A 13,371-nucleotide genomic window follows, 5' to 3' on the forward strand; every position below is an offset into this window, starting at 1 on the left:
ACTGCTGCCTGAGCCAGTCTTACAGTCTTCAGCCTTGCGTTCTGACAGGAGATGACATCTTAGAGTAGGGGTAGCCAATCCTGGTCCTGGAGGGTCGCGGCGTGTACAGGCTTTTGTTCCAGCCCAGCTCTAACACACCAGATCAATTGTGTTATAGATCGATAGCATTAGTTGATTATCTACAACAGATGTGTTAATGCTGGGCGGAAACAAAACCCTGACCTAAAGACTCAATATGAGCCGTTCTCTACCACCATCCATGCTGGATGTCTACTAGCAGAAACCACTGTTGTACCGGACACACAAAGAACATGAGGAAGTCTGGACTACGGCAGTTACACAATGAGACAAGAGTGGAGTTGGAGTATGGGTTTACTATTACTACACTAATATACCTACAGCTCATTGGCCTATAGCAGGCAGTAGGGGTTGGATATGAGGGGATACCTATTGGATGAGGTGATGACGGGCGGTTTGGTTACGCAATGTGACGGGCAGTGGAGGAGGAGGGAGTGGGGCGGGGAAACAGTCCAACTAAAACTAAACCCGGGTGACAGACAGATCGGGACAGGCTTACCATCTGTGTGTTGGTTGTCATTAGCTGAGGAGAGGACGAGAAGCATAAAGAACAAGCAACATAAAGGTAAGAGGAGAAGAAGAGGAGGAAGAAGAGGAAGAAAATAAAAGAAAGAACTGGAAGCCAGAAAACTAAAACATCTGATATTCAAAGGAAATAAAGCAAAAACAGGCAAATCAAAGCAATCCAAAAGGTTAAAGTGATATAAATGAAGAAATATAAAAGGAGAAACGGCACAGAGAAAGATGTCTGCAGACTCAACATGCTCTCTTTTCGTAGATGAATGGGAGATCCGGTCATGGTTTTATGCAAAGGATCACAGGTGAATCTGCAGGCCAGGAGATCTTATGTCATCCATTTACCTAAAATCACCACACCTTCCACAGACGGCAGGTGTTCTGACTGAAGTTTTAGAATGTTGTTCACTAACATGAATTCAAATGTCAAATGAACTCAAAGGTCCATGTTGAATTGTGGGTAAAAGCTGAGTCAAAACTTGATGAAAAGTATGTACATTGATGACAATTACGTTTTCCACGTTGACAAAACGTAGAAACAACGTCGATCCAACCTGTGTGTGACCAGTGAACTCCCTCATAACCCACAGTCACAATCAGCCACTCCACATCACATTCACTGGACACTCCTTCACAGCAGGAAAATAAACACTTGACATGGGCTTGGAGAAGTGCAGTAGGATCAGACGATCATTATATAACTTCACACCAACATATACTCTTTAACGCAGTACTACAGTAGCCACGGCGACGGTGTCTTTACCTGTCCGTTGCTGGTGAAGGTGCTGTTGTTGAACAGGAAGTAAGAACCAAAGAAGAAGACGACGGCGTCGAACACCCCCAGGAAGGTCCAGTAGATGAAAATGGGCCAACGCAGGAGAGAGTTCTTAGCTATGTCCCTGTAGAGAGGAAACATTACAGTACACATTATATACAGTAAATATAGGAGGGAGTTCTGAGCTATATCCCTGTAGAGAGGAAACATTACGGTGCACATTATATACAGTAAATATAGGAGGGAGTTCTGAGCTATATCCCTGTAGAGAGGAAACATTACAGTACACATTATATACAGTAAATATAGGAGGGAGTTCTTAGCTATGTCCCTGTAGAGAGGAAACATTACAGTACACATTATATACAGTAAATATAGGAGGGAGTTCTTAGCTATGTCCCTGTAGAGAGGAAACATTACAGTACACATTATATACAGTAAATATAGGAGGGAGTTCTTAGCTATGTCCCTGTAGAGAGGAAACATTACAGTACACATTATATACAGTAAATATAGGAGGGAGTTCTGAGCTATATCCCTGTAGAGAGGAAACATTACAGTACACATTATATACAGTAAATATAGGAGGGAGTTCTGAGCTATGTCCCTGTAGAGAGGAAACATTACAGTACACATTATATACAGTAAATATAGGAGGGAGTTCTGAGCTATGTCCCTGTAGAGAGGAAACATTACGGTGCACATTATATATGTACCGTAACTCGTTCTGCCCCTGAACAAGGCAGTTAACCCACTATTATTAGGCCGTCATTGAAAATAAGAATTTGTTCTTAACTGACCTAGTTAAATAAAGGTAAAATAATAATAAAAAATAATAAAATAAATAAAAATATACAGAAAATATAGGAGGGAGTCCTTAGCTATGTCCCTATCGAGAGGAGACAAGAGATCCATGTTATCTGATGACCAGACATCTGAGCATAATGCTTGCATTACATTAGTCTATATACCATGTATTTTGGGATTTAATTAGATGGTTCTATTGTTTTCCCATTCATTTGTAGATTCCTTTCAATTCATACTGATATCTGACACATTTAGATTTTGGGGTGAATTGTCCCTTTAACTAGAAGAATTCCAAGCTAACAGCAATCCCACTTTCTATTAGTCTCCAGAACTAAAACAGCATTCCTCCACCACAACCGTGAGCAAGGCAGCATTGATTTAACAGTTAGCTGACAAATCCAGGCATGGAGGAATGACCTGACGCCGGTCAGATGCCTTTCTGCCTGCTGCATTGTTGGTCTACATTTTACACACAATTACCCATAGGTAGCTAGCAGGAAAATGGAGTATTGATTGTCACCAGGCAGAGAGAGGAAAAGCAAACAAAAACATCAAACATTTACTGGCAACACCACTGAACAATGTGAGCTTTACACTGTATATATGGATTCACAAACAAGTGTGTCTACGTGATTCTATTATTATCTTGTAACGTCTTACAACATCTTGAGAATGTGAATTCGGATGTTGTTTAGTAACAGAGTTCATATGAGGAGAGAGATGGCAGTCACAGTTTGCCAAGAGCTGATAGGATTTTACAAGTATCTGCTCAGTATGATCTGAGGAAACGCTGTGGAAGAGATCAACTGAGGAACATTCCCAATGTGAGATTTTCTAACAGTCTACAGAAATGTATCACATCACACTATTGCATGCTGGGACAGGCAGTTGGTGGGTTGCACCTACCCTATATACACAAAAGTATGTGGACACAACTTCAAATGAATGGATTCTGCTATTTCAGCCACACCTGTTGCTGACAGGTGTCAACAGGAGTACACTGCCGTTCAAACGTTTAGGGTCCCTTAGAAATGGCTTGTTTTTGAAAGAAAAGCACATTTTTGTCCATTAAAATAACATCAAATTGTTCAGAAATACAGTGCAGAATTTGTTAATGTTGTAAATGACTATTGTAGCTGGAAACGGCAGATTTTTAATGGAATATCTACATAGGCGTACAGAGGCCCATTATCAGCAAGCATCACTCCTGTGTTCCAATGGCACGTTGTGTTAGCTCATCCAAGTTTATCATTTGAATAGGCTAATTGATCATTAGAAACCCCTTAGAAACCCCTTAGCAATTATGTTAGCACAGCTGAAAACTGCAGCACAGCTGAAACCTGACCCAATGCATAGTGCCAACTGTAAAGTTTAGTGGAGGAATGGGGCTGTTGTTCACTGTTTGGGCTAGGCCCCTTAGTTCCATTGAAGGGATATCTTAACGCTACAGCATACAATGACATTCTAGATGATTCTGTGCTTCCACCTTTGTGGCAACAGTTTGGGGAAAGCCCTTTCCTGTTTAAGCATGACAATGTCCCTGTGCACAAAGCGAGGTTCAAACAGAAATGGTTTGTCGAGATCAGTGTGGAAGAACTTGACTGGCCTGCACAGAGCCCTGACCTCAACCCCATCAAACATTTTTGGGATGAATTGGAACGCCAACTGTAAGCCAGCTTAATCGCCCAACATCAGTGCCCGACCTCACGAATGCTCTTCTGGCTGAAAGGAAGCAAGTCCCTGTAGCAATGTTCCAACATCTAGTGGAAAGTCTTCCCAGTAGAGTGGAGGCTGTTATAGCAGCAAAAGGGGGGACCAACTCCATATTTAATGCCCATGATTTTGGAGTGAGATGTTCGACGAGCAGGTGTCCACATACTTTGGTCATGTAGTGTACCTGTAGAGGGAGGGGTCTTTCTTGAGGATGTCCATGTTGATGTGCTGCTCGATGAGGCTGAAGAGCAGGATGGGTAGAGAGGTAAAGCTGATATTGTACAGTGTCAGATAGGCTGTGTCATACAGCGGCTGGGGAGAGACAGGATGGTAGAGAACAACCAAGATCAGTCATTTAAAACAATATTTATATCTTACTCATTTGTCATGCATTCTTAACCAGAGAAAAACAATTTAAACTTCTCCACAAAGTCATGGTTTAAAGTACTACAATTTTGGGCACATCTTTTATGTACCTGTTGGGAGAAGCCACAGAAGAACTGGTAGAGGAACTGAGGGAAGATGAAGGCGACATTCTGAGGAAAAACAAAATAATGTTTTAATGCTTAATCATCAGTAGTTCAATGTTACATTTAGTGAGAAAACACTGACTTTGTAGAAGAAGTATTGGACAAGCTCTGAGATGCGGATGTAGTAGTAGTGTCCGTGAACCAGCAGCATCTTCTTCAGGTGTTTGAACTTCGGGATGGCGTAGTCGCTGTTCCGCGCTGCCTGGCGACCCTCTTTACCCATGATGCCTTAGGGGAGGACATGACTGAGCGCTTTTACCATTTGTTATGCGAGTCATAAACATGAATAAAAATATATACAACTATATTCAAATATATATATATAAAATCAACCAATCTAAATCGTATTCAAATTCAAATAACTTTATTGAAAATAGGTCCATTTACAGTGAACAGGGTAATACAAACCGATGCCCACGTGAGCCTCCAGGATCATGCTAACATCATTAGCCCCGTCTCCAATGGCTAGCGTGATTGGGTGTTCTGGAGACGATTTGATCAGCTTCACAATCTGGCAACACAACGTTTCAGGATCAGTGAGATAACCATTTTTTAAAATCTGTAATTCATCAAAGAAGATATGTCTAATACAGACAATCTTTGTAAAGAGAGTTAGAGCTAAACCTACAGACATTGTTATATGAAACTAACCACTGTATATTAACGTGACAGAGAGGATACATGTAGTAGTAAAACTTCCTATGTGAATGTCAGTCCATATTAAGACACAGCCAATAATGCTCTGCCTCCTAGCACAGCGGAGGAGAACTAGAGGGAAGGGTGGTATTGTGCAGTAAGAGATAGTGACGGTCATATCAGACAGAACTCAATATAACACCTCAGTAAAATATAGCGACAGTCATATAAGACAGAGCTCAATAGAACTCCTCAATAAGAGATAGCGACAGTCATATCAGACAGAGCTCAATAGAACTCCTCAGTAAGAGATAGTGAGTCATATCAGACAGAGCTCAATAGAACTCCTCAGTAAAGATAGAGACAGTCAGACAGAGCTCAATAGAACTCCTCAGTAAAGATAGTGACAGTCAGACAGAGCTCAATAGAACTCCTCAGTAAAGATAGAGACAGTCATATCAGACAGAGCTCAATAGAACTCCTCAGTAAAGATAGAGACAGTCATATCAGACAGAGCTCAATAGAACTCCTCAGTATGAGATAGTGACAGCCATGTCAGACAGAGCTCAATAGAACTCCTCAGTAAAGATAGAGACAGTCATATCAGACAGAGCTCAATAGAACTCCTCAGTAAAGATAGAGACAGTCATATCAGACAGAGCTCAATAGAACTCCTCAGTAAAGATAGAGACAGTCATATCAGACAGAGCTCAATAGAACTCCTCAGTATGAGATAGTGACAGCCATGTCAGACAGAGCTGAATGTAATATACTGTAACTCCTCAGTCCCAAATAATGTCTGCTATGACAGGTGGGGTCTAATGTGATAGAAAGAGAGAGAGAGAAGAGAGGGAGACAGAAAGGTAATGAGTCGGAGAGAAATAGAGTGGAGAGAGAGCGATAGAGGGACAAAAGTCTGGAGTGGCACTAATTGGTGACCAGAGACCAGAGGTGGGGGAGGGAGGGAGGTAGTGGAGTCCAGTAGAGAGGTAAAACATCAACCAGCTCAACACTCCATCAGACTGTGTCAGTGCATCATTCACCTAATCTAGCCATGACGGATCACATGACACCAAAGTCATGTTGGTCAGAAACAGGTGTAGAAACGTGTCGTTTGAAATAACTCGGCTACCTGTGCTTTCTGGAGGGGCGCCATGCGGCAGCAGAGCACAGCGCTGCAGTTCCTACAGATCTCCAGGAAGATCTCCTTGTAGTTCCCCTGACTGGAGTCCTCCTGACTGGGCTTCAGCACCGCAGACAGGGTGGCCCCGTCGATGATCAGACCGTAGTCCACACAGTCAGCAGACAGACTGGACACACACACAGAGATACACACGTTAACACACAAAGTCTTTAACTAACCTTGTGGGGACACAATTCATGACCATTCAAAATCCTATTCTCCCTAACTCCTAACCCTAAACCTAACTCTAACCCTAATTCTACCTTAACCCTAAACCCCCAAGACTAACAAAATGTCCCCAGTTGGTAAAATGTCTGTATGTTTACTATTCTTGTGGGGACTTCGGGTCCGCGCGTGCGCGCGCGCGCGTGTGTGTGTGTGTGTGTGTGTGTGTGTGTGTGTGTGTGTGTGTGTGTGTGTGTGTGTGTGTGTGTGTGTGTGTGTGTGTGTGTGTGTGTGTGTGTGTGTGTTGGGATCCCGGCACACACCCTGAGAAGGTGTCTCTGGTCATGCTACCATGCTGTCTGAGTACGGTTTTACTCAGGTCAAACAGAACGTCATGTAGACTCTGTTCCTCGGTGCGTTTGGTGGTCAGCTCCAGTATCTGTGTGGAGCGGCGGAACAGCTTGCTAGCGTAACAAGTAGCCGCCGCCGTCTCCATCTTGTCTCCGGTCAGCACCCACACCTTCATGCCAGCCTTCTGGAGAGACTCGATGGTGTCCGCTGCCTTGTCCTGGAGCCTGGAGAACAGGCAACATAACGTCAGGCAGCAGTCAATGGAGCAACGCTGTACATGGTCATTAACAGTCAATGGAGCAACGCTGTACATGGTCATTAACAGTCAATGGAGCAACGCTGTACATGGTCATTAGCAGTCAATGGAGCAAAGCTGTACATGGTCATCAGCAGTCAATGGAGCAACGCTGTACATGGTCATCAGCAGTCAATGAAGCGACGCTGTACATGGTCATCAGCAGTCAATGGAGCAAAGCTGTACATGGTCATCAGCAGTCAATGGAGCAACGCTGTACATGGTCATCAGCAGTCAATGAAGCGACGCTGTACATGGTCATCAGCAGTCAATGGAGCAACGCTGTACATGGTCATCAGCAGTCAATGAAGCGACGCTGTACATGGTCATCAGCAGTCAATGGAGCAACGCTGTACATGGTCATCAGCAGTCAATGGAGCAACGCTGTACATGGTCATCAGCAGTCAATGGAGCAACGCTGTACATGGTCATTAGCAGTCAATGGAGCAACGCTGTACATGGTCATCAGCAGTCAATGGAGCAACGCTGTACATGGTCATCAGACTGAACGCTGCATTCTGTCAATCTTTCAATAATTTTTCTAAATCTCTAATTCTACTACATCGATACAGAGCAGAGATGATTTGTTCAGGGTTAGAATAAAAGTAGAATGGAATGGTGCAGACAAACAGTTTAGAATAAAAGTAGAATGGAATGGTGCAGACAAACAGTTTAGAATAAAAGTAGAATGGAATGGTGCAGACACAAACAGTTTAGAATAAAAGTAGAATGGAATGGTGCAGACAAACAGTTTAGAATAAAAGTAGAATGGAATGGTGAAGACACAAACAGTTTAGAATAAAAGTAGAATGGAATGGTGCAGACACAAACAGTTTAGAATAAAAGTAGAATGGAATGGTGCAGACACAAACAGTTTAGAATAAAAGTAGAAGGGAATGGTGAAGACACAAACAGTTTAGAATAAAAGTAGAATGGAATGGTGCAGACAAACAGTTTAGAATAAAAATAGAATGGAATGGTGAAGACACAAACAGTTTAGAATAAAAGTAGAATGGAATGGTGAAGACACAAACAGTTTAGAATAAAAGTAGAATGGAATGGTGCAGACAAACAGTTTAGAATAAAAGTAGAATGGAATGGTGCAGACAAACAGTTTAGAATAAAAGTAGAATGGAATGGTGCAGACATAAACAGTTTAGAATAAAAGTAGAATGGAATGGTGCAGACAAACAGTTTAGAATAAAAGTAGAATGGAATGGTGCAGACAAACAGTTTAGAATAAAAGTAGAATGGAATGGTGCAGACACAAACAGTTTAGAATAAAAGTAGAATGGAATGGTGCAGACAAACAGTTTAGAATAAAAGTAGAATGGAATGGTGCAGACACAAACAGTTTAGAATAAAAGTAGAATGGAATGGTGGAGACACAAACAGTTTAGAATAAAAGTAGAATGGAATGGTGCACACAAACAGTTTAGAATAAAAGTAGAATGGAATGGTGAAGACACAAACAGTTTAGAATAAAAGTAGAATGGAATGGTGAAGACACAAACCGTTTAGAATAAAAGTAGAATGGAATGGTGCAGACACAAACCGTTTAGAATAAAAGTAGAATGGAATGGTGCAGACACAAACAGTTTAGAATAAAAGTAGAATGGAATGGTGCAGACAAACAGTTTAGAATAAAAGTAGAATGGAATGGTGAAGACAAACAGTTTAGAATAAAAGTAGAATGGAATGGTGCAGACACAAACAGTTTAGAATACAAGTAGAATGGAATGGTGAAGACACAAACAGTTTAGAATAAAAGTAGAATGGAATGGTGCAGACACAAACAGTTTAGAATAAAAGTAGAATGGAATGGTGCAGACACAAACAGTTTAGAATAAAAGTAGAATGGAATGGTGCAGACAAACAGTTTAGAATAAAAGTAGAATGGAATGGTGCAGACACAAACAGTTTAGAATAAAAGTAGAATGGAATGGTGCAGACAAACAGTTTAGAATAAAAGTAGAATGGAATGGTGCAGACACAAACAGTTTAGAATAAAAGTAGAATGGAATGGTGCAGACAAACAGTTTAGAATAAAAGTAGAATGGAATGGTGCACACACAAACAGTTTAGAATAAAAGTAGAATGGAATGGTGCAGACAAACAGTTTAGAATAAAAGTAGAATGGAATGGTGGAGACACAAACAGTTTAGAATACAAGTAGAATGGAATGGTGCAGACAAACAGTTTAGAATAAAAGTAGAATGGAATGGTGCAGACACAAACAGTTTAGAATACAAGTAGAATGGAATGGTGGAGACACAAACAGTTTAGAATAAAAGTAGAATGGAATGGTGCACACAAACAGTTTAGAATAAAAGTAGAATGGAATGGTGAAGACACAAACAGTTTAGAATAAAAGTAGAATGGAATGGTGAAGACACAAACAGTTTAGAATAAAAGTAGAATGGAATGGTGCAGACACAAACCGTTTAGAATAAAAGTAGAATGGAATGGTGTAGACACAAACAGTTTAGAATAAAAGTAGAATGGAGCAGACAAACAGTTTAGAATAAAAGTAGAATGGAATGGTGCAGACACAAACAGTTTAGAATAAAAGTAGAATGGAATGGTGCACACACAAACAGTTTAGAATAAAAGTAGAATGGAATGGTGAAGACACAAACAGTTTAGAATAAAAGTAGAATGGAATGGTGCAGACAAACAGTTTAGAATAAAAGTAGAATGGAATGGTGCAGACAAACAGTTTAGAATAAAAGTAGAATGGAATGGTGCAGACACAAACAGTTTAGAATAAAAGTAGAATGGAATGGTGCAGACAAACAGTTTAGAATAAAAGTAGAATGGAATGGTGCAGACAAACAGTTTAGAATAAAAGTAGAATGGAATGGTGCAGACACAAACAGTTTAGAATAAAAGTAGAATGGAATGGTGAAGACACAAACAGTTTAGAATAAAAGTAGAATGGAAAAGACACAAACAGTTTAGAATAAAAGTAGAATGGAATGGTGCAGACACAAACAGTTTAGAATAAAAGTAGAATGGAATGGTGCAGACACAAACAGTTTAGAATAAAAGTAGAATGGAATGGTGCAGTCAAACAGTTTAGAATAAAAGTAGAATAGAATGGTGCAGACAAACAGTTTAGAATAAAAGTAGAATGGAATGGTGCAGACAAACAGTTTAGAATAAAAGTAGAATGGAATGGTGCAGACAAACAGTTTAGAATAAAAGTAGAATGGAATGGTGCAGACAAACAGTTTAGAATACAAGTAGAATGGAATGGTGCAGACAAACAGTTTAGAATAAAAGTAGAATGGAATGGCGCAGACAAACAGTTTAGAATAAAAGTAGAATGGAATGGTGCAGACACACTGTTTAGAATAAAAGTCCCACACCAACTATCTCCAGTAAGATACCGTTGTTAAAACATAGTGTAGTTCTGTTTTACACTGTAAAAGTATCACTCACTATCTAAATGTAGTTAAGTACAGTACAGTCGTGGCCAAAAGTTTTGAGAATGACACAAATATAAATTTTCACAAAGTCTGCTGCCTCAGTTTGTATGATGGCAATTTGCGTATACTCCAGAATGTTATGAAGAGTGATCAGATGAATTGCAATTCATTGCAAAGTCCCTCTTTGCCATGGAAATGAACTGAATCCCCAAAAAACATTTCCACTGCATTTCAGCCCAGCCACAAAAGGACCAGCTGACATCATGTCGGTGATTCTCTCGTTTACACGGGTGTGAGTGTTGACGAGGACAAGGCTGGAGATCACTCTGTCATGCTGATTGAGTTCGAATAACAGACTGGAAGCTTCAAAAGTAGGGTGGTGCTTGGAATCATTGTTCTTCCTCTGTCAACCATGGTTACCTGGAAGGAAACATGTGCCGTAATCATTGCTTTGCACAAAAAGGGCTTCACAGGCAAGGATATTGCTGCCAATAAGATTGCACCTAAATCAACCATTTATCGGATCATCAAGAACTTCAAGGAGAGCGGTTCAATTGTTGTGCAGAAGGCTTCAGGGCGCCCAAGAAAGTCCAGCAAGCGCCAGGACAGTCTCCTAAAGTTGTTTCAGCTGCGGGATCGGGCACCACCAGTACAGAGCTTGCACAGGAATGGCAGCAGGCAGGTGTGAGTGCATCTGCACGCACAGTGAGGCGAAGACTTTTGGAGGATGGCCTGGTGTCAAGAAGGGCAGCAAAGAAGCCACTTCTCTGCACGAAAAACATCAGGGACATACTGATATTCTGCAAAAGGTACAGGGATTGGACTGCTGAGGACTGGGGTAAAGTCATTTTCTCTGATGAATCCCCTTTCTGATTGTTTGGGGCATCCGGAAAAAAGCTTGTCTGGAAAAGACAAGGTGAGCACTACCATCAGTCCTGTGTCATGCCAACAGTAAAGCATCCTGAGACCATTCATGTGTGGGGTTGCTTCTCAGCTAAGGGAGTGGGCTCACTCACAATTTTGCCTAAGAACACAGCCATGAATAAAGAATGGTAACAACACATCCTCCGAGAGCAACTTCTCCCAACCATCCGGGAACAGTTTGGTGACGAACAATGCCTTTTCCAGCATGATGGACCACCTTGCCATAAGGCAAAAGTGATAACTAGGTGGCTTGGGGAACAAAACATCGATATTTTGGGTCCATGGCCAGGAAACTCCCCAGACCTTAATCCCATTGAGAACTTGTGGTCAATCCTCAAGAGGCGGGTGGACAAACAAAAACCCACAAATTCTGACAAACTCCAAGCATTGATTATGCAAGAATGGGCTGCCATCAGTCAGGATGTGGCCCAGAAGTTAATTGACAGCATGCCAGGGCGGATTGCAGAGGTCTTGAAAAAGAAGGGTCAACACTGCAAATATTGACTCTTTGCATCAACTTCATGTAATTGTCAATAAAAGCGTTTGACACCTATGAAATGCTTGTAATTATACTTCAGTATTCCATAGTAACATCTGACAAAAATATCTAATGACGCTGAAGCAGCAAACTTTGTGAAAATTAATATTTGTGTCATTCTCAAAACTTTTGGCCACGACTGTACACAGGAGGCTGGTGGCACCTTAATTGGGGAGGAAAGGCTCGTGGTAATGGCTGGAGCGAATTAGTGGAATGGTATCAAATGTGTGGTTTCCATGTGTTTGATGCCATTTCATTCTCTCCGTTAGAGCCAATATTATGGGCCGTCCTCCCCTCAGCAGCCTCCACTGGTACAGTAAATTGGCTTCGGGGTGTTGAGCTGGAGTGAGTTTGGGGAGCTGGTTTGTTGCAGCAGCAGTCCAACGTCACAGAGCAGGGAAGTCTATAACGAAGCTGCAGTGCAGATAGGATTCACAGCTCCCTACACCGCTGCTGCCTGCCAACCAGCTAATTACTACCACAGCCCAGGAGTCACAGACAAACGGACGGAAAAACAAACGGACAGAAAAACAGAAAGACACACACACACACGTGCACGTGCACGTGTACGCATCAACATGCACACACAAAGACAGATGTGAAGGAAGATGGTGAGACTAAAACACTACACACTCACTAACACTAACACACAGATAGACAGATAGCGAAGTGTGTGAGAGAAAGGCAGAGTGATGGGCTGTGAAGCCGACCTGATACCAGAGTAAAACCTCTGGTGCTTCAGCATGACGTCTGTGCTGACAGACAGAAGAGCAGCAAGAGACCCCACTTCATCAGCTGCTATGGATGTCTGGCAGAGATCAATAACAGTGGAACTCTAATGTGGTTATCTGCTCATTAGCTGGCTGCACTGGGGACTGACACACACAACATAATGACTGACTGATTACTGTAGCTACTGTTCATGTTGAGGTTAGTGTTGAGGTTAAGCCTGAGAGACTGCAGCTAACTAATATTACTGGTTCACAGGCTGCTTTGGGAAAGAACACGTGCCTTCATTACAGGAAGGGTCAGCCCTATAGTTCAACAATGTGAATTGTTCAATAGCTAACATCATTACAGGAATGGTCAGCCCTATAGTTCAACAATGTGAATCGTTCAATAGCTAACATCATTACAGGAAGGGTCAGCCCTATAGTTCAACAATGTGAATCGTTCAATAGCTAACATCATTACAGGAAGGGTCAGCCCTATAGTTCAACAATGTGAATCGTTCAATAGCTAACATCATTACAGGAATGGTCAGCCCTATAGTTCAACAATGTGAATCGTTCAATAGCTAACATCATTACAGGAATGGTCAGCCCTATAGTTCAACAATGTGAATCGTTCAATAGCTAACATCATTACAGGAATGGTCAGCCCTATAGTTCAACAATGTGATTCGTTTAATAGCTAACATCCTAGACCG

General features: G+C 41.6%; 1 protein-coding gene across 5 annotated transcripts in view; it reads right to left on the reverse strand.

The window, feature by feature from the left end:
- The window catches only part of LOC129859828 (phospholipid-transporting ATPase IH-like), a 69,059-nt gene that overhangs the window by 9,927 nt on the left and 45,761 nt on the right, over positions 1-13,371 (reverse strand). For 3 of the 5 annotated variants that reach the window (XM_055929981.1, XM_055929984.1, XM_055929985.1), the window contains exons 18-25: positions 6,727-6,978; positions 6,188-6,365; positions 4,828-4,930; positions 4,502-4,647; positions 4,366-4,425; positions 4,074-4,201; positions 1,358-1,493; positions 578-601 (exon numbers count right to left, since the gene is read on the reverse strand). In XM_055929981.1, the coding sequence (XP_055785956.1) occupies positions 578-601; positions 1,358-1,493; positions 4,074-4,201; positions 4,366-4,425; positions 4,502-4,647; positions 4,828-4,930; positions 6,188-6,365; positions 6,727-6,978 (1,027 nt within the window). The remainder of the gene's footprint in view (positions 1-577; positions 602-1,357; positions 1,494-4,073; positions 4,202-4,365; positions 4,426-4,501; positions 4,648-4,827; positions 4,931-6,187; positions 6,366-6,726; positions 6,979-13,371) is intronic. The other 2 variants (XM_055929982.1, XM_055929986.1) reach the window with 1 other exon arrangement.

The sequence above is a fragment of the Salvelinus fontinalis genome, chromosome 7 (genome assembly GCF_029448725.1).
Source record: "Salvelinus fontinalis isolate EN_2023a chromosome 7, ASM2944872v1, whole genome shotgun sequence".
Lineage (NCBI taxonomy): Eukaryota > Metazoa > Chordata > Actinopteri > Salmoniformes > Salmonidae > Salvelinus > Salvelinus fontinalis.